Source organism: Purpureocillium lilacinum, assembly GCF_023168085.1.
Source record: "Purpureocillium lilacinum CBS 284.36 DNA, scaffold_2, whole genome shotgun sequence".
Classification (NCBI taxonomy): Eukaryota; Fungi; Ascomycota; class Sordariomycetes; order Hypocreales; family Ophiocordycipitaceae; genus Purpureocillium; species Purpureocillium lilacinum.
Genome location: NW_027072112.1, coordinates 1721073 through 1739741, shown reverse-complemented (window position 1 = coordinate 1739741; position 18669 = coordinate 1721073). Strand labels below are relative to the sequence as shown.

General features: G+C 58.2%; 3 protein-coding genes across 3 annotated transcripts; 2 read left to right on the top strand and 1 right to left on the bottom strand.

The window, feature by feature from the left end:
* Positions 1-4556: 4556 nt before the first annotated feature.
* PLICBS_002318 (DNA-dependent ATPase of the nucleotide excision repair factor 4 complex) lies at positions 4557-7097 on the top strand (the record flags this gene model as incomplete). The annotated part of the gene is made up of 6 exons (XM_018321966.2): positions 4557-4653; positions 4707-4960; positions 5033-5149; positions 5200-5530; positions 5589-5686; positions 5742-7097. The coding sequence occupies 6 exons, from the start codon at positions 4557-4559 to the stop codon at positions 7095-7097; spliced, it is 2253 nt and encodes a 750-aa protein (XP_018179446.1).
* Positions 7098-7421: 324 nt separating this feature from the next.
* On the bottom strand, positions 7422-10472 carry PLICBS_002317 (uncharacterized protein; the record flags this gene model as incomplete). Its single annotated transcript, XM_018321965.2, has 2 exons — positions 7422-9291; positions 9349-10472. The coding sequence occupies 2 exons, from the start codon at positions 10470-10472 to the stop codon at positions 7422-7424; spliced, it is 2994 nt and encodes a 997-aa protein (XP_018179445.2).
* Positions 10473-12059: 1587 nt separating this feature from the next.
* PLICBS_002316 (uncharacterized protein) lies at positions 12060-13058 on the top strand (the record flags this gene model as incomplete). The annotated part of the gene is made up of 1 exon (XM_018321963.2): positions 12060-13058. The coding sequence occupies one exon, from the start codon at positions 12060-12062 to the stop codon at positions 13056-13058; it is 999 nt and encodes a 332-aa protein (XP_018179443.2).
* Between the last annotated feature and the right edge of the window lie 5611 nt (positions 13059-18669).

Below are 18669 nucleotides of genomic sequence, written 5' to 3'. Positions count from 1 at the left end.
CGTATGCGGCGGCGTGATGGGACTTGTGAGATCCGGTGCGGCACTGTGATGTGGAATCGGCCGAGGCAATGCAATGGTAGCCATGGTCAATGGCGCGTGCCGAGTTGAGCAGCTGTGGAACTCAGGCAGTTGGTGATCGCTCTGGGAGGACACGCCAATGCATCGGGTGATGGCCTCTTGCCGTCTCCTACAGAAGACTGCGTGGGAGTTGCCGCCGGGATCAGAACCCGTCGATTGTCAGTGCCGGGCGGGTCTATGCAGACAAGAAAGGGGTTAGACAATTGCCTCGGGTGCATTGACAGGAACTGGAGCGCCAAAAACCAACGTACGTGTCTCCCCCGGCGAGTCTGGAAGCCTTCCTCGAGACTCGGTGCTCCAAGCGGTGGAGATGACAAGACAGGTAGGGATCGCAGGCGGACGGGCAGACTGTCGAAGGTACAGGAAGATAAAAACAAGAAAAGGGAATGGAGCAAGCAAATCCAAAGAGTACACGCCGAGATTAATTGTACAACTAGGTATGGGAAGACAGGAGAGCCATTCGCGACGCAGGCGAACCGTAACAAAAGTGCTGCTGGTGGAGTTGGCGCAGGCGACGAGGACTCACCGCGTGCTGTAGCGGCTGCGCAGCGGACGGCAAGGCGACGTTGAGCATGCGATGATGGCACGGCGCTGTCAAACTGCAGCAATCGTGCAGCCAAGGGTGTTGTTGATGATTGACGCCTGCCTTTCAGCGTGGTGAGGCAGGCCAGACAAGGTGTCGGACGACAGTCGAGAGTCGAGACGAGAGCGGCGCGGCGCGGCGGCAACAGTGGGGAGGGCGGGGGTGGGCCAGGGAGGGGAAGTACACCTCGTGGCCAGCGTCAACGCAAAAGAAGGAGAAGGACGAGGACGAGGAGGAGCCGATTGTCTGCTGCTTTGGCTCAAAACGGCTGCAACACCTCGAGGATGGTGGAAGGAAGAAAAGGTAGGTAGGTGGGTGAGGGGAGGGGAGGGGACGACAAGACGGTTACAGAGAATGGCGTATCAGCAGGTAGCAGAACGCTCTCATGTACCTGGGCAGATGAGTGAGAGGGTGTGCGTGAGAGTGAAGGAGAGCGTTTGGTACCTTAGGGCCGCGCCTGGCTCGCTGCGGCAGGGCAGGTGTGTCAAATACCTACGAGTAAGGTACCTAGGTAAGTCGGATCAGGTCCGGCCAGGTCACGCACAGCAGTGGTCGCCACCAGGCACTGCACCGGGCAAATGCCTTAAGGTGTCCACTGGCCTTATCCATGGAAGCCAACGTAGGGAAGTATCTTATTGCCCGGACTGACGCTCGTCAGTCGATGGCATTGGATTGGGCGAAGCCAGCCAGGGAAGAGGGGATGGGGGGACAGCATCGCGGCCGTGGCAATCCCTCACACACTTGGCGGCACACCTCGTCCGACGTCCAGCCAGGTCCAGATTGGATTGGATGGGCGCGTGTGGTGAGGTGGCGGGACGCTGGCCTTGTCTCACCACAGCCGTTTGTTGATTTCCCTGCCTTTTGCCCTGGAAAGGTTCATTTTACAGCGAGCAGGAAACACGCCCGGTAGCTACATACTGCACCCCGCCTAGGTAGAGCAGGTACCTACATGTCGTCTGTGCCGTACCTACCTAGTAGGTCCCTACCGTGCTCGACTCCTTGGGTTGTTCCTGGCGGGTCGCTGCTCTCCTCGTCCGCTGCTGCCGCCGCGCCAAAGGCGTGTGTACTCGCAGGTAAGCCATTGACAGGAGTAGTGCCTGCCAACAGCGTCGGACAACAGACGGCTGGGTCGGCGGATCACGATGATAAGGGCGGGATGGAGGGATCTCGCTGTTGGCTGGGGCCATCATGGATGGAACCAGGGTCAGTTAGGTTGGCGCTTGACGCTAGTGGCGGGGGCGGCTGGGCCCCCACCAGGGACTCGTCGAGGTGCCGGTGCGGCGGCCACCCACTCATCCACTGTGCCAGTCAAGCCAGTGCACTCCACTCCTCTGTACTCGTTAGCGCTGCATCGCGCTGCAGTGCGCTGCAGCACGGCGCATACTTTGGACGCAGTTGGCAGCCTCTGGGAACTGAGGCGGTGCCCCAGCACTGGTGGAATGGCAGGTGCCTTAACCCTTGAGCAACACTCTGCCCTGTGGTCCAGTCAGCCATCCAGTCCCCCATCCCCCCTTCCCAATAGCGCACCCCGAGGGCGGGGTAAGGGTTGCTGGGCGAGATGAGGCGACGCAGACGGCGACGACGACGTGATCTTAACTGCCCAAGTGTCCAGAATTTCCACCTTGGAGTTACGTACCCAGGAGGTTACTGTAGGTAGGAGAAACCAGCGGCGCTCTCGACTTGCAGGCCCAGCAGAAGTGGAGGGTACACTGAGGTGGCTGTAAAGGAGTTGGACTGCCGACCCGTTGGGCAGATACGAATAGCATCTTTTTCCAGGCTACCAGTACGAACCGTACCTTTCGGCCTCAGCCTGGGTACTCGTGCACAGCCAGTGTACTACCTAGTATGTATGTACCTACCAGGGCAATTTGCTTGCTTCGGAACCGAAAAGCTACTGCAGCTGACGCAGGGAACTGCTCAACGTCGAGACCACTGCCCGCACCCCGAGTCGACGCTTCTCTTCGCATCAAGCCCGCGGGAGAGCGGGCTCGGTTCGCATAGGTCAACCAACTCTGCAAAGAGGTGCCGAGCCCTGGCCAAAGGTCAGTTGGTGTGGGTGAGGGATGGTGGGCTGCGAGCCGGTGCTCCCCCGCCCCCAGCCCCAGGTGGGCTGGGATCTGCAACCGGAGAAGCATATCTTGTCACACAGGGGGTCGATATCTGTGACAGTCCGTGGTGAATCCCGTACTGATGCCGCACTGGGGCTGGTCCCTGCAAAGCGGCTGCGGCTGGCGGCTCCCCAATGCATTTGTTTCCCAGTCACAATGCTCAAGTCGAGGCATTCTGCCGTCACCAGTTGTGACGCCCTGACCCCGGGGACCCTCATGGCTCGCGAGCCTCGTTCCTGTGCACAAAGACTTCGTGCAACACTACGGCATGCACTGTGTGGTAAGTGGTGCGCACAGTTCATGGCGGGTCGCACCGCCGCAACGTCTGCGCCTTCGACCGTAGAGAATGCTGTTCGTACATGCACGTTGGGTCGGGCCGCGTCGCCATCTTTCGAACTTGCACGAAGCACTTGGCTGTATGAACGGGGGGGCTTCACAAGGCACTCGGCAGGGGTCAGCAGCCCTCAAGCTTTTCGCTCCTGGAATGTCATGGCCGTTTGTGCCCGCCGCTGAGTGTTGGTGGCAGCTATTCACATCACCAAAGCCCGGGCTTGGTGGTGTTGGACCGGCTGCCCCGCGCAACCCCCCGATATTGTGCATTAGCGCACGAGACCAGTTCGCTGACAGTGAGCATCATCTGCAAGCCCGCCAATCTCTGGCGACCCGTCTGCTCATGCACTCCAGGATGCGGCAACCCGGCGCTTAATTCTCGTCGCCAAGTCCATGGCAAGTGTTCCGGCCAGCGCGCGTTGGCCCCTCCGATTTACGTATCTGCTTTGTTGGGCCTGCGACAACGTCGACGACGACGGCATGCAGCCGTGGGCCAGCAGCTCAGCGTCATGGGGATGAAGGGAGCTTGGGGAGTTTGTCGAAGCCAGTTGGGGTTCCACCGGACGGATGGGACCGGTGGATCGTGCAATCTGCACCGATCTCGTGAGCCCGTGTCTGCCAGATCTGTCCGTGGATCCTTGGCCGGTCGCGGCGGGCTGATGTTCCAGCGCAGGCTGGGATCCAACAGGTCAAGTCATGCACGCCGCGATGCCGTCCTTCAACCAATGCACTACTCCTGACACCTTCTTCGCCTCTCTAAAATCTTCTTCTCGGCCGAGCGCTGAAGAAGCCCCATCTACCTCGGGGAGACGACACTGATACGGCACGACTTCGTACGAGGAATTTGGACGGTCGATGAAACGAAACGGCTTGGTCACGACTTCGGGCCCCATAACGCCGGGGCTCCGAAGAGCGGGCCGCTTGCTCACGTGACTTCGCGATCATCTGGCTCCCGAACAAGGCCTTGTTCACGTCACCCCAGATGCACGGCCTCACGTCGCCTCATTCGTGCACGCTGTCCGCGCAGCCAAGGTCATCCGGGAAACTATCCCGCAGACGACCGCAAAGATGAAGTTTGACATCGAGTATGGACGCCGTCCCGCTACTGTGCACCCGCCTTGCTTGAATTCGCTGACCTGTCCCAGCGGCCTGCCCGTCCTGTTTCCATATCCAAGGATTTACCCCGGTGCGTGTGCCCGGCACTACACTTCTTCTCCAGTCCACTAACTTAGTGGTAGAACAATATGCGTTGGTTACCCTCAACTCCCCTCACAACAGCTATCGGTACTAAGTACACCTTCGCAATCGCCAGCTACATGTGCGATCTCAAAAGTCAGTGTTGCCCGATTTCACGCTGCCGCCCGCGGACTTGCGTGGCTTATGCCGTCACTGCATTACTAACAGGTCTTGTAACATCGCCAGAAACCCTCGATGCAGGTGGTCATTGCGTCTTGGAGATGCCTTCGGGAACAGGAAAGACGGTCTCGCTCCTCTCCCTCATCGTCGCCTATCAGCAACACATGCCCGAGAAGCGGAAGCTCATCTACTGCTCGCGTATGTTACACCAGCCATGCGCTTTGGCCGTTCCTGCCTGACGTCTGTTCAAGGGACCATGTCAGAGATTGAAAAGGCCCTCGTTGAGTTGAAGGAGTTGATGAAGTACCGCGCCGACCAGCTTGGGTACGAAGAAGACTTCCGTGGCCTCGGTCTCACTAGCCGGAAAAACTTGTGCCTCCACCCCTCGGTCAAGCGCGAAAAGAGCGGCTCCGTTGTCGATGCCCGGTGCAGGAGCTTGACTGCTGGCTTCGTCAAGGAAAAGAAGGATCGCGGCGAGAGCGTCGACCTCTGCGTCTACCATGATGTGCGTCGGGCAGCACTACCGCCCTGTCTGTTTTTGCTCCAAACTTAAAAGACTGACCTCCCCCTCCCTCAGAACCTGGACCTGCTAGAACCTCACAATTTGATACCCAACGGGGTATGGACCTTTGACGGTATTCTGCGCTATGGCGAGGAACATAAGCAGTGTCCATACTTCACTGCGCGCCGAATGGTAGGTCGATATCCCAGGACTCCGTTCACTTGTGCTGACATGGCTGCTAGATGCAATACTGCAATGTCGTCATTTTCTCGTATCACTACCTGCTCGATCCGAAGATTGCCGAGCGGGTTTCCCGAGACTTCTCTAAAGACTGCATCGTGGTCTTCGACGAGGCGCACAACATTGACAACGTTTGCATCGAATCGCTGAGCACTGATATCACCGAAGACTCTCTAAGAAGAGCCACCCGTGGTGCGCAAAATCTGGAGCAGAAAATCTCAGACATGCGAGATACGGATCAAGAGCAGCTTCAAAACGAGTACCAGAAGCTAGTCCAGGGCCTCCGCGAGGCAGACGAAGCGCGTCAGGAGGACGCTTTTATGTCAAATCCAGGTATGAATCGCAAATCAAATCGGTTGACGTCGACAACGTGTTAATGGCCACGCTCCAGTTCTGCCCGAGGACCTTCTGAAGGAAGCTGTGCCAGGCAACATCAGGCGAGCAGAACACTTCGTTGCATTCCTCAAGAGGTTCATTGAGTATCTCAAGGTCTGGTCGCTCTCCGAATCTGTGAAGGCCTTACCTAACATGGATCTCCTCGCAGACTCGCATGAAAGTGCGCCAGGTCATTTCAGAGACACCGCCCTCTTTCTTGGCGCACCTTAAAGAGCACACTTTCATCGAAAAAAAACCGCTCAGGTTCTGCGCCGAGCGCCTGACATCGCTCGTGCGAACCTTGGAACTCACAAACATTGAGGACTACCAACCTCTCCAAGAAGTCGCCACCTTTGCCACACTCGTCGCTACGTACGAGAAAGGGTTTCTGCTCATTCTCGAACCTTACGAGTCCGACACTGCCGAGGTTCCCAACCCCATTCTGCATTTCACTTGCCTGGATGCGGCGATTGCTATTCGTCCAGTATTCGAGAGATTCTACTCAGTGATCATCACGTCGGGTACTATTTCTCCGCTGGAGATGTATCCAAAGATGTTGGACTTCTCCACCGTCATTCAGGAGTCGTACAGCATGACCCTGGCCCGGCGGTCCTTCTTGCCCATGATTGTGACTCGAGGCAGCGACCAGGCCTCCGTGTCGACTAGTTTCCAGGTCCGAAACGAACCGAGCGTGGTACGGAACTATGGCACTCTTTTGACCGAGTTCGCCAAAATCACACCTGATGGCTTGGTTGTCTTCTTCCCTTCTTACCTGTATATGGAGTCCATCATCAGCATGTGGCAGGGCATGGGCATCCTAGACGAGGTCTGGAAATACAAGCTCATCCTGGTCGAAACGCCTGATGCGCAGGAGACTTCGCTGGCGCTTGAGACGTATCGGACTGCCTGCTGCAATGGCAGAGGCGCGATCCTGCTTTGTGTCGCGCGAGGAAAGGTCTCGGAGGGAATCGACTTCGACCACCAGTACGGCCGTACCGTGCTTTGCATAGGTGTGCCTTTTCAGTATACCGAGTCACGCATCTTGAAGGCAAGGCTCGAGTTCCTGAGAGAGACATATCGCATCAAGGAAAACGACTTCCTGTCCTTTGACGCAATGCGCCACGCTGCCCAATGCCTGGGTCGAGTGCTGCGAGGCAAGGACGACTACGGTATCATGGTTCTTGCCGACCGTCGGTTCCAAAAGAAACGGAGCCAGCTGCCCAAGTGGATCAACCAGGGTCTTCTCGACGCTGACGTCAACTTGAGCACCGATATGGCCGTGAGCAGCGCGCGGAGATTCCTCCGCACCATGGCGCAGCCCTTCCGCGCCAAAGACCAGGAGGGAATCAGCACCTGGGGCTACGAAGACCTCAGAGAACACAAAGAAAAGATGGACGTGGAGAGAAAGCGTGAAGAAGAAGAAGCGCGGCGCAATGTGACCGTCAAGGACCTCGCCGCAATGAGCACTTATGAATACGATGACGAAGAGCTGGATCAGGAAATGATGGAGTTGGATGGCTTTTAAAGTTGACAACCTCCCCTCGCCACTCGACACGCTCGACCGCGGTGAAGGCTGTGCTCACCCTTCTCCTGCAGGAACCTGGGCAATCGATGACCCCTTGCATTACACACCCTGGCGTTACGGATTCCGTTAGTGGTGCAGTCCATTATTTACTAGAGAGGCGAACATCGGTCAAATGTCCTTTGCACAAGCGCCCTTCATTCAGCGTTTAAAATTAATTGTTGTAAACATACCCGGCTACAGCCCGATTGAACGCCTTGCATGCTGTTAATGGTGAGAGACACATGTAAAAGGACCAGGCTCATCACGGCACGAATGCAACCTGTACTATTGCGTGGCGGGGTAAAAGCGCTTGCCTGCCTTGACGGCCCTCATGGCGGGCACGGTGAAGGCCCTGCCGGGTTTCCTCCCAATCTCGATGCAAAGCATGCGAATGAAATCCTGGTTGGTCCAGTAGCTCGTATGGGCGCTGAGCATGTTGAGATATTGGATCTCGAGAGGACCACCTCCCGACTTGAGGAACCAATCGATTTGGCCGTTGTCATTGAGGAGAAGAAATTTCTTCTCGGCAATTTCTTCGCGGCTAAAGTCATGAACCTCCAGTTCCAATTGCGAGGGCAGTCGCACTGTTGGCGGCCGTTCTGCCTCCATAACCAGCGCATCTGACGCCGGTGCCATGCCCGGAACAACGCTGCGTACAGCGTCCCCCATAGATTTGAAAAATGACGTTGCCGTACTAGGGCAGTAGGCAATCTTAAGACCAGATGCATATGCCGAGTCCACAGCACCGTTGAGCAGGTAGGCAATCGGGTCCTCCTTGGCAAGAATGTTGTAGATGTTGTCCACAGCCAGGCACCCGAAGGTCCCTGTTTCTCCGACCACTGACTTTGCAGTAACGTCGGTTAGGTCAGCTCCGGGCTTGCGTTGTCCTCGTCGTGGCACGAGGGTACCCCGCTCGAGCAGGAGGAAGAATCCGGCAGGGCTACCCAGGAGGAAAAGGTTGCACGTGTCAAACTCGAAGAAGTTGGACTCTGGCTCAGGCCGAGACAGGTCAAGCTTGGGGGCCTTTGTTGGCTGACGCGAGAGGACATCGAGCGCCATGGCGCTGCCCAGCGAATGCGCGATGAGATGGACTCTTCCCTTCTCGGCGAAGCCAGGATTGTTCCGGCACCAGAGCCGATAGACCCGATTTGCCTCGGAAACGAGAGCTTTGATCATCTTGCCCTTGTGGTGGGACATGTAGAAGGGGATGTCAAACATGACATCAGACATCATGCTCCGGACCGCTGGAATCGTGCTTGGCTCAATATCTTTCAATGCAAAGGAGTCTGCCGTGCGCGCTGCCTCGTCCTCCTCCCGAACGGGGCCGCCGTCTTCAAAGGACAAACCAGTCCTCCAATTAAGAGGCAGAATCATAAGACCACTCTGGTCCTTCCGCAACACCTCCTGAACAAGCGGGTTGTTCAATTCGAGGTTGACAGCCCTTCGGAAGCCATTGATGGCATGGGTAAAATGGAAGCTCTCTACCCTTTCTGCAAACTTTTGGCCAATTCCATGAGCCACGAGGATCAGATCGTTGACTTGATTGCCGTTCTTGGCTGCCTTGCATGCCATGCACATGCTGGAGCCGGCTTCTTGCTGAAGCTCCTCAGCTGCTGACACAGCGGGCTGTCCTGGAGTCGTCCGCGTCTTTTCGTGAAGGCGGTCCCACGTGTGGCGATCAAACCCTCTGATGACAGGTATACCGACAGTAAGACCTTTCATTATCTTGCTCAGAGGTTTCCTCCCGTAGTATGCCGACGGCTTGAGGCTGGGCTTCAACAAGAATGCGTGCCTCTCGTCCTTGTAGATGACGTGATAGTTGGAAAAGGGCCTGTTGGGCGACCCTAACGCAATCGCGGGCCCGCTTAAAACAGGCTCGATTGAACCTTGGCAGGCGGCTTCGCCTTGGGAGCAGCGTGATGCGCAAAAAGGGTCCGAGGAAACACGAGCTTCAGGCTCGACGCCTTTCTTGTTCCAGTACGGTTGATTTGAGTCTTGAGGCCAGAGCAAGTGAGCGACTTTCTCCTCACCCAGTGGCCCAACATCTATGGCGCATCGAATCTCATCGTTCCATGTCTCCGTCCACGGACGCAACTCCTGATACCCAGTTTCAAGCTGGTTGGCGACAATAGGGGCGATTGGCAACATGGTGTCTCTGGGCGTATGTGTTAGTACCAGGAGCTTCAGGATTCACCAGGAACACATTACTCACCTGTAGAACCACGTTGCCCTTGTCACTACCGCGATATCGTTAACTGGAGACCAATAAATGGGCTTCATCTGCAGCAATGGGAGAGAAACTTTGTGCAAGCGAGATACGCCAACAGGAACTTCTGCCACGTTCCTCACGGCCGACACAACTGCGTCTGAGTTCTCAAGATGATCCAACAGCGCTGGAGATGTGATGCGATCAGCAGAGCCCCCATCGTCCCGTCTGGCGGATGAAGCATCAGCGAGGGCCTCGGTGCGCGGAAGGGAAGTTGAGGCCAACGGCGGATGGCTGTCAAGGCTGCCCACGCGCACAAACGGCTTGCCTGAGATGCCGTCATCACCGTGAGACACGCGGAAGGGAGCTCGGACGCTGCTGGGAGTATGAGTCCGAGACGAATTACCAGTAAGCTGGGACGTTGACCGAGGCCGCCGTTTTGTATCAGAGCTCTCGTCATAGGCACGCTGGAGAGGTTCGTTCTCCTTGCCACCGAGATTCTTCAGAGGGCTATTTGTCAGTAGTACCTGCTCCGGGCTGTCACTGGCACCGGGTTTGCGCAAGGCGTCGATGGCCGAGAAAACGTCGCGCGCAACCTCCTCTACGCTCAGGTGCGGGTCATGTTTCCTGCACAAGCTACAGAAACTTGTTTGCAGCTCTTCCGAGACACTCATGAGAAGCTCGGTGCAACACGGGATAAAGGAAGCCCGCGTGAGGGCATGCGACGCATCTTGTGGGGATACCGTATGAGGATGCTTCTCCCAGTGATCTAGCGCCAGCATTTGAATGAGCTTGTCCCTCTCTGCGCCGGCGGCATCCGGGGCGGGGCGAACTGAGTCGCGATCCGATATGGAGGCCTGGTGTCGAAGGCGGTCTGACTGCGACATGAGGCTCAACCATGCCTTCTCTAAAGCAATGTTGTCCTCGTTGCTGAAGGGGCGAAGCTGCCGCTTCGAAGATCTTGAGTCGGACGTGCTGGCAGTGGAGCCTGTTGACAAGGGGTCGTCGATGGGGATGAGGGACGAGTAGAAGAACTGGGCGTCGGTCGGAGGTACGTCGTTATCTAAAGTCGGGTGGCGTACGGGGGCAAGGCGACATCCAGGGCCGCGGGTATGATTCGGGGCTGCCATGTCGGGAACGAAGGGCGCGGCTGCAGCGTATCGGGAACAGTTATGGCGAGCGAGGCCAAGGAGTGGTCTTCGTCCTCGGTGCTAGCCGAGGGGGGTGGTTGTCGTCAAAGCCAGCCCACCGACAGGGCAGACACTTGGAAAACGCAGCCGTCATAACATTGTGCAGGCGTGACGAGGTGGAAACGGGGGAGTCAGGGGAGCAGAAGCAACGTGCGTCGTGAGGCTGTTTGTCGGGAGGAGATTTTGGGAGACAAGGTCGCACAAAAGCGACCCGCTCCGGCTGGACAGAGGTTCATGCCGTGCCGTGCTGTCACGAACCTGGACTGGCAGGCAGGCGTCGGCCGGATGACGTGGGTGTGCGCGTCTCGGCCGTGGCGCCTCAGCTCAGCCCTGCGGCCTGGTTGGCCAGCGGCACGTGGCGGCGTCTCCAGGCCTTCATGCCAGCCCCAGCATCCCAGGTGGGAAGGTACCTAGACAAGCGGGCTGCAAAAAAAGAGGGACGGCGAATCTCTCAACCTCACTCCGGCCGCAACCTACTGTCGTAGTGAGAAATAAAATACGTATAGATAGCCGCGAGGCTCTACTAATTAGCTTGATGTTTTTATTCTTGCGATTTTCGCGCTCAAAAGTAGGGAATATTCGCGGTAGTTGATGGGTTGTAGGTAGAATCCGCAGGCATGTCTGCTGTCGCAGTCCCTCTTTTTTTGCAGCCCGCTTTGCTAGAGTAGCCATGCTAGGCTACTGTAGGGTCCACGATTCTGGGCGTGACTCCGCAACTCCACGCCGGCCCCGACTCTGGGCTCTGGGCTCTGGGCTCTGGGGCAGCATCAGGTGCCATCAAGGCGCAGGCAGCGCGGGCAAGTGCCAAGGGCAGGGCAGGGCAGTTGCAACGCGAGGCTGCCTGGCTGTTGATTTGCCATTAAATAAGGTACCCAGGCACGCCCAACCCAACTTACTCTAGGCACCACCAAGGAACGAAGCGTCACAGCCGCGAAGACGCGCCGGATCCCAGTAGGATTTTTGCGCCCGGGCCTGCTCGAGCATTTGACACCCTCCTGCCTGAGCCTGGCCATCGCGTTCAGCAGACGTTCTTCATTAGAGGCCTGGGGCATGTTGTTGTTATACGAGTCAAGGGCTCGAGATGCTGGGATCGGAATTGAATCCCGCATCAATGCCGCGCGACAATGCCAGCGGCCCCATTTGCAGAGTCAGGACACCGTCCCGCCGGGTCCGATTCCGCCGACTGCTGCAAAGTACCAGGGACCGAGGTAAGTAGCTACCTAAGATACGCAGGTAGGACGTACCTCCCTTCCTCGGCGATGGCTTCGCAGTGCCGCTGCGGTGCAAGATGGTATTACTACCTCGCACTGCAGGCTCATAGCATAATTCCCTGCAATCATCTCTCCCGCCCATGCAGCCCGTAGCCGGGTCAAAAGAGTGGTGCGTTGTTGACGGGTGTGGATACTGGCTCACGCCACGTCCACAACCGACTCCACGACAGAAATGCACACGAGAAGCACCATTTCGAAATGACACCCAACCCACCGCGCAACTACGCATCGCCCCGGAAGCGCCTGCGTCATCATCATGGACCGCCAACTCGAGCAGCTTCTGCCAGCGCTGAGCGCCCGCCCGGGCCTCTGCAAGTCGCTGCTTCCCGAGCTCCTGGACTGCGTCGCCGACATCGCCGATGCCCTGCGCAAGTCATACGACGTTGCCCTGGCCGGCACCGCAAATGCCTTCGGTGACGACCAGCTCAATGTCGACGTTGCTGCCGAGGACATTCTTCGAGCCGCCCTTTCCCGATGTCCCGTGGTTGCGACGGCTAGTAGCGAGGAGGACCCGACGGAGCGTGCAATCAACAACTTGCCAGCGACTTCCGGCGACGGTGAGCAATACACTGTTGCGTTCGATCCGCTCGATGGAAGTTCCATCATTGGCCCCAACTGGACCGTGGGCACCATCGTTGGCATCTGGGATGGGACTACCGCACTGCGCCAATCTCCGGCGGACAAGATGGTTGCCGCTGTCCTCGGTGTTTACGGCCCTCGCACCACGGCCATCGTCGCCATCCGTCTCCCGGGATCCGAGTCTGTGTGCTTAGAGATCGCCATCGCCACGAGGAGCGGGAGCGCCCGGAGCTCCACCGTCCTCCGCCCTGCCGTAGGTCTTGCCAAGCCGCCCTTCAGGACGAGGTACTTTGCTCCGGCGAATCTACGCGCCGCCGCAGAGTCTCCGTCGTACATGCGTCTCATTGCGCACTTCGTGGACAACAAATACACGTTGCGGTACAGTGGTGGCCTTGTCCCGGACCTTGTTCATGCCCTTGTAAAGGGTCACGGTGTGTATGTGTCGCCAGTCACCGCCACCAGCAGGGCGAAGCTGCGTCGCCTGTATGAGCTTTGCCCAGTGGCGCTGGTCATGGAGTGTGCTGGGGGCAGGGCCATCGATCCTACCACTGGCGAGGATATCCTAGCGCAGCCTCTCGACAGTTGCGACGACAGGGCTGGCCTTGTGTGTGGCACCTCTAACGAGGTGAGCCTTGCGAAGGACTTCTTGCTCGAAACAGTCCCCCTGGCTGGGTAGTGGCACTGCGCAGCGTGGGCTGGCGACCGCCAACAAAGGGCCATTTGGCGTCTTGGTCACCGTTGTCCTGCCAAAGCCCGTCCGTCAGAGGCGAATAGTTCTTCTCCAGCCATGTCTCTGTCAGTTTCTGGGGAAACGGGGATCCAGCGTGCCGTCAAGGCGGCTTCATCTGAGCTTCTCACAAATAATACTGTTGCCAGCTTCAAGGGACTGTCGGCGGGATTTGGACCAAAGCCCCTGCGTGGTTTTGAAGCAGCCTTGCTGCACCAGGTCCCTCTGGCGGGCCACCTTCAGGCAGAAGATCTGGGACAGAGCATCTTGCCAACTTGTGTCCGCGACAGATGGTCGTTTGCCTTTTGGAGGTTCCCTCTCGCGTTCTTCCACAGAGACCTGGCGTGATAGCCCGAAGCTGCGCGCCGAAGCTGCCCGTATTATTGGCATGATCGCGGGCGTCTTGGGTTCATGTCACGATCGGCCGTGCCACTCAAACTCAACCCAAACCAGGACCATCAGCAGCAACATTACCGGTGGAGACTATTTCCCTCAAGCTCACGGCGTTGAAAAGGGGCACGCGTATCGCAGTCGACTAGCTGCCCCCCCCCCCCCCCCCCCCCCAAACGACAGCCGACAAATGGACTGATCATTTGTCCCTCCGGTGTGCTCGTCAGGGGTCAAGTCGTTGAGTTGGCGCACAATTATTGCCACAGTACTGTCACCATAAACAGACGCCACACCACGACGCACCACTGGCCTGAGCAAATGAGCCCTTTTTTCACTCCTGGCCAGGGACTCCAACCCCACGTGGGCAACCAACCCTCCCACACACCGTCGGTAGGACGAGTCGTTTTGTTTTCGGGTATGAATGCTCCTCAGCTGCTTTCCTGCATTTCCCAGGGGCTGCGGGGACTGTTTTCCTACGACGACAAGAAATCTTTCGGTTTGCGTGTCAAAGTCTCGGCCGTGTAACAGCTGTACCTGTTATCGAAAGACGGCCTAAATCACGTACACGGGTCTCGGAAAGTACCGGTCAGCCTATTCGCCGTCTCGGGATCGATCTTACTGAGGCAATCTGTAGCGTCTGTCGCCTATTCAGGTCGAGCTCGCCGCGGCATTCACAAGGATCAGACTCTGGCGGCAGGGAGGCAAAGCAGCCGAGCATCCGCCGGAGGATTCCAAAGCGAGGCACTGCAAAGACTGGCCTTCTCCGCATTCAAGGAGAGCGCGGAGAAGGTGCGCCACGAGCATTAGCGGCCATGGTGTGCCACTGTCGTCGCAGAAAGGGGCGGGCCCGACACACACCAGGATCAGCTTACAAGTACGCATGTACACGAGAGTACCCCAAGCTAGGCCCCAAAGGCGATTATCAGGGTGTTTGGTCGATGTGTCCCCATCTGTGGAACGGCTGGAACCACTTGCCGGCGTGGACCGGACGGTGGGTGCGGGGAGTCGAGGCATGCCTCCTGAAGAGGTACCTCGTACTTATAAGAAGCAGTACCAGGCAACGCCCATGCGTGTGCCAGCAGCCGTTTTGAGTTCCAGGTTTGCAGGTGGTTGCTTGTGTTTTATTTTATATACCTGGGCCACCTGGTCATGCAAGGCCCCTCGCTGCCTTTGTACCCTGGACAGTAGCAACGATGATTGCGTGCTCGAGTGTACGAGGATTTGGCAAGATTTCTCATTGACGCCACCGGCGACAGGAACGCTCTCGCGTCCTCGCTGGGTAATCATAACAGCTTTGACGTGGTTGGCGCAATAGGCGCAGTTTGAGGTGTTCTGTTGGCCCGAGTCTTTACCCGGGGCCGAAGCCACGGACGCACATGGCATTGCGCCCGGGCTACTGCTGTGTGTCTGCGCCGCGGCCGTGCACATTAACCTTTGAGGGCCCCGGGAGGAAGCCTCATCAAGTGCAACGGTTAGTGGCCGTGGTGTCGTATAGTAAATTAGTGCCTACAGGACTTGTGCGGGACGCTTGCTTTGCACTCGCGGGGAACCCGGAAACTCGTAATAGCTAATGACACTGTTGCACACCTGCTGACACCGACACCGACACCGTGTCAGCCAAGAGAGCTTCTCGGCAAGGCGTCCAATGGTGTTGTCGGCGAGTCGTGCGCGCGACATAGGGGGCGGGCGGCGACGTGGTCAGCCTCTGCGCGTATTCCATATTCCAAAGCATAACGAACCTCTCTTCTGGACGAGGTCCAGATCCCTGCCTGAACAGGTTACGTTTGGCTTAGGCATGCGGCACTCGCGCGCGATTTGCACTTGTGGTTGCGCTTGTGGTCTTGCAAGTAAGCGTATGGTGGCAGGCTAAGCACGTACCCGTTAACCTAGGTTGGTACCTAGTACATAATAGTGGTAGTAAACATGGAGGCGAACAGGCCAAACGGGGGCCAGCCAAGCCAGCATGTCAACACAGTGCTGCGCAGGCTAACCCAAGGTAATAGGCAGCTAACGCAAGGTACCCAGGACCGGGGGGGGGGGGGGGGGGGGGGGGGGGGGGGGGGGGGGTGGTCTGCCCACCGGCCCGAGGGGGGAGGAGGGTCGCCATCGACACCCGCTCCAGGCATGGGCCGGCCGACGCCCCAGGTCACCTAGTCAGTACATGTACATCCACGCTCTACTGAACACACTTGTACTGCGAAGTACAGGGTCTTGGGATAAGAGGTAATGTACGAACCTGGAAGTACTACCTAAGTACTTTGCAGCGCGTTTTACTTTGCCTCATCTGCCTTTTGTCGAGGCAGAGAGGACCTGGCACAAAGCCTGGAGTGCCTCCCGTACTTGAACCCATGCCTCCTGCCGGTGGCCGCACGGACACACGAGAGACGGGACGCTGAACGGTTACACTGCGCATGCCTACTGGCCGTAGCGTGTAAGTTAGGTCCCTCAGCCTCGGCCTGGGCTGGCGCCATGCTGCCGCTTCTGCTCGGTTTTTTTTTTGTCCCTCTTGGTATATTTTCCGAAGCTGAGAAATCCCACTCGACCTGCCCTCGCCACATCATCGACTTTGGAAAACCCAGACGGCGGCGAGTGCTTGCCGTACAGCCCGGTATATTTGTCACCGTCTGCCAGAGCTGCTGACAGCCGACACGTCCAGGCCGCCTAACCCAAGGGGGTGGCGGGCTCCGCCAAGCCATCCGGAGATGTACTACGTACCTAGGCGTGCGTACCTGAGGGAGGTGCGGTGCACAGCACAGTGCGGGGCCGGGTTCAATGGATTACCGCCTGGAGCCCGCAACCAACACTCCCGCTGTCAGGGCCGTGCCTGCAGGGCCTTGCCTGAGGTTCCTACCTACTAGTAGGTGGTGGCATTCTGGGGCCTTCGTCGACGTTTCTTTTAGCCGTCCGTTGTCGGTGGCCGCGCACCCCCATGCGGCAGTTGCGAGTTATTTGGGTACCTTGCACAGAACTGTAAACTGGAGGTACTTTCCATGCCTTGCAACAACCCCGAAGGCGTCTTCATTCAGTTCCCGCGGCACCGGGCACGTACCGTTCCCCCATCCATCTAGGTACCTAGGTATGAGTAAAGGACGGTATCCATCCATCCATCCGCCCGCCCATCCCATCCCATCCCATCCCATCCCATCCTCCTCGTTTCGCCCAGTCAGTTTGTGTGTGGGTCGCCTCGAACGATTGTTGAGCTCAGCCTCCATAGCGACGTGCCATGCGAAACCTTGCGGCTTACCTCCAGAGCACAGAGCAAACGCCGTGGAACCACAGCTCCGGATCGTCCGGGTCTTCGGCAAAGGGCGACGACACGATTTTGCTCACCTCTGCGCGTGCCCGCTCTCCTCCGTGGGCGCGTGGCCCTGGCCGAGCCCGACGTCTCTCTCGTCGCCGAGCCCGGACGTGGCCGTTGATGCCGCCATGGCTCGAACCACGCCCTGTTGAGACGGGCTTGGATCACACAGCGTCCGGCAAGCTTCGTCGGCCCACGCCCGCACTGGCGAGATGAAGCAATCATGTTTGGCCGTCGACTTCCAAAATGAAGCGCGGGTCGTGTGCCCAACGGCCTATGTCCGTATCCGAGATGCTCGACTCGGCTCAAACGCACCTGATGCTCGTCGTCCGTCGATGGTATCCTGTCGGCAGCCTCGTCGGATGGAGGGGCGGCCTTGTGGGTAGTTTCCAAGCCCCAAGCCCCAAGGAGATGGCCGATCCAGCCTCTCGGGACTTGTGTGCAGCGGCCGGGACAGCAGCGGACGTTGCGAGATCCTGGCGAGTCTGCCTATAAGTCTCGAGTCACCAACGGACGGGCAGCCCTGGGGCTACGCGATGCAACAATGGCTGCCAGGCTGCCTGCGCCGACGCCTGTGCCGTCAGCAAATCACCGGTCCGCTCTCGCAGGGCATCAGCTCACGTCTGGGGCATGCTCACGCTCAAGGTGGCCGGCCCCTCAATTCTGCTGTCATCGCCTGGCCCCCATGTCCAACCCAGCCTGGGTCCTTCGGCCAGCCCAGGGTTCCGTGACGGGAATGGTGTTTGGAGTCGTTGCCGAGTACTTCGTACCCTGGGAGTGGTGTGTGCCTCGGCGGGACTCCGTGTACGAGTACTCGCGCTGTGTCGTGGCCACGGGCCCCCCGGTTCTGGCCCAGTCCTCGACGTCTTACTTGCATGTCCCTACTTCGTACACGACTTGCTCTTGTGTGCGCATTTCCCGCCCTGCTGGGTTGCTCCCCATACTGGCTTCCTGTACTTGGTCCACGGCCTGTCACTCGATGCTCGGCCCACCCACCCGCTGGCCTAAATATTTCTTTGCGTTTCCTTCCTTTCCGTTCATGCTTTTACCCTAATGTGCTGGATGCAGTTCATATACAAGCGCCAGTGTCAGCTAGTCGCAGTCGTGTTTGGGTTGCCTCTTGATGCTCCAACAAACAAGCCCCCCCTGGACGAGGCCAACTGCTCGTTCAGTCGCCGCAGCCGCCTGCCACCTCCACGCTGATTCCATGCTTCTGTTTCTCGGCGGCATCTCGCCCTCTAGAAGATCCCGCCGCGTTGTTGGCCAGTCCTGATCACGACACGCAGACGTTACTCCGACAAAGGCCTGCGCCGTTGCTTTCCCGGCGCGGTTGTGAAGCCTGTCCTGCCCGGACGTTCCATCGCGGCTCTTGTTCCTGGCCCAGCGGTAATCCCAACGGACAATCGCCGTGCTGTCATCGTCCCTGATGTTTCCAAACTGGTGGAGCGCAGCGTCGGGGATCACTGCAGGTGCAACTCATGAAGCGGTGCTCAACTCCGATGGTTGATCCACGGTGGTCACTGCCAGCTCCCTCTCCCCCTTTCGGGGCGGTCCAACCGCTTGCACGGCAAGCCAGCTTTGAATAACCATCCGTGACGAATGATGGACCTCACGCCTTCCCCAGTCATCCCGTCGCCAGCACTGTCGCACCACCAAAAGCAGCAGCAGCAACAGCAGCAACAGCAGCAACAACAGCAGCAACAACAGCAGCAACAACAGCAACAACAGCAACAACCGCCGCCGCTGCCGCCACAGAATCGCCACCAAGAAGCACAGCAACACCGACAGCACCAGCAACAACACGCAACACCACACTATGGCATGGTTCCAAACCGTTCCTCAGCACCATCGGCGGCCAGATATCCTCCTGCC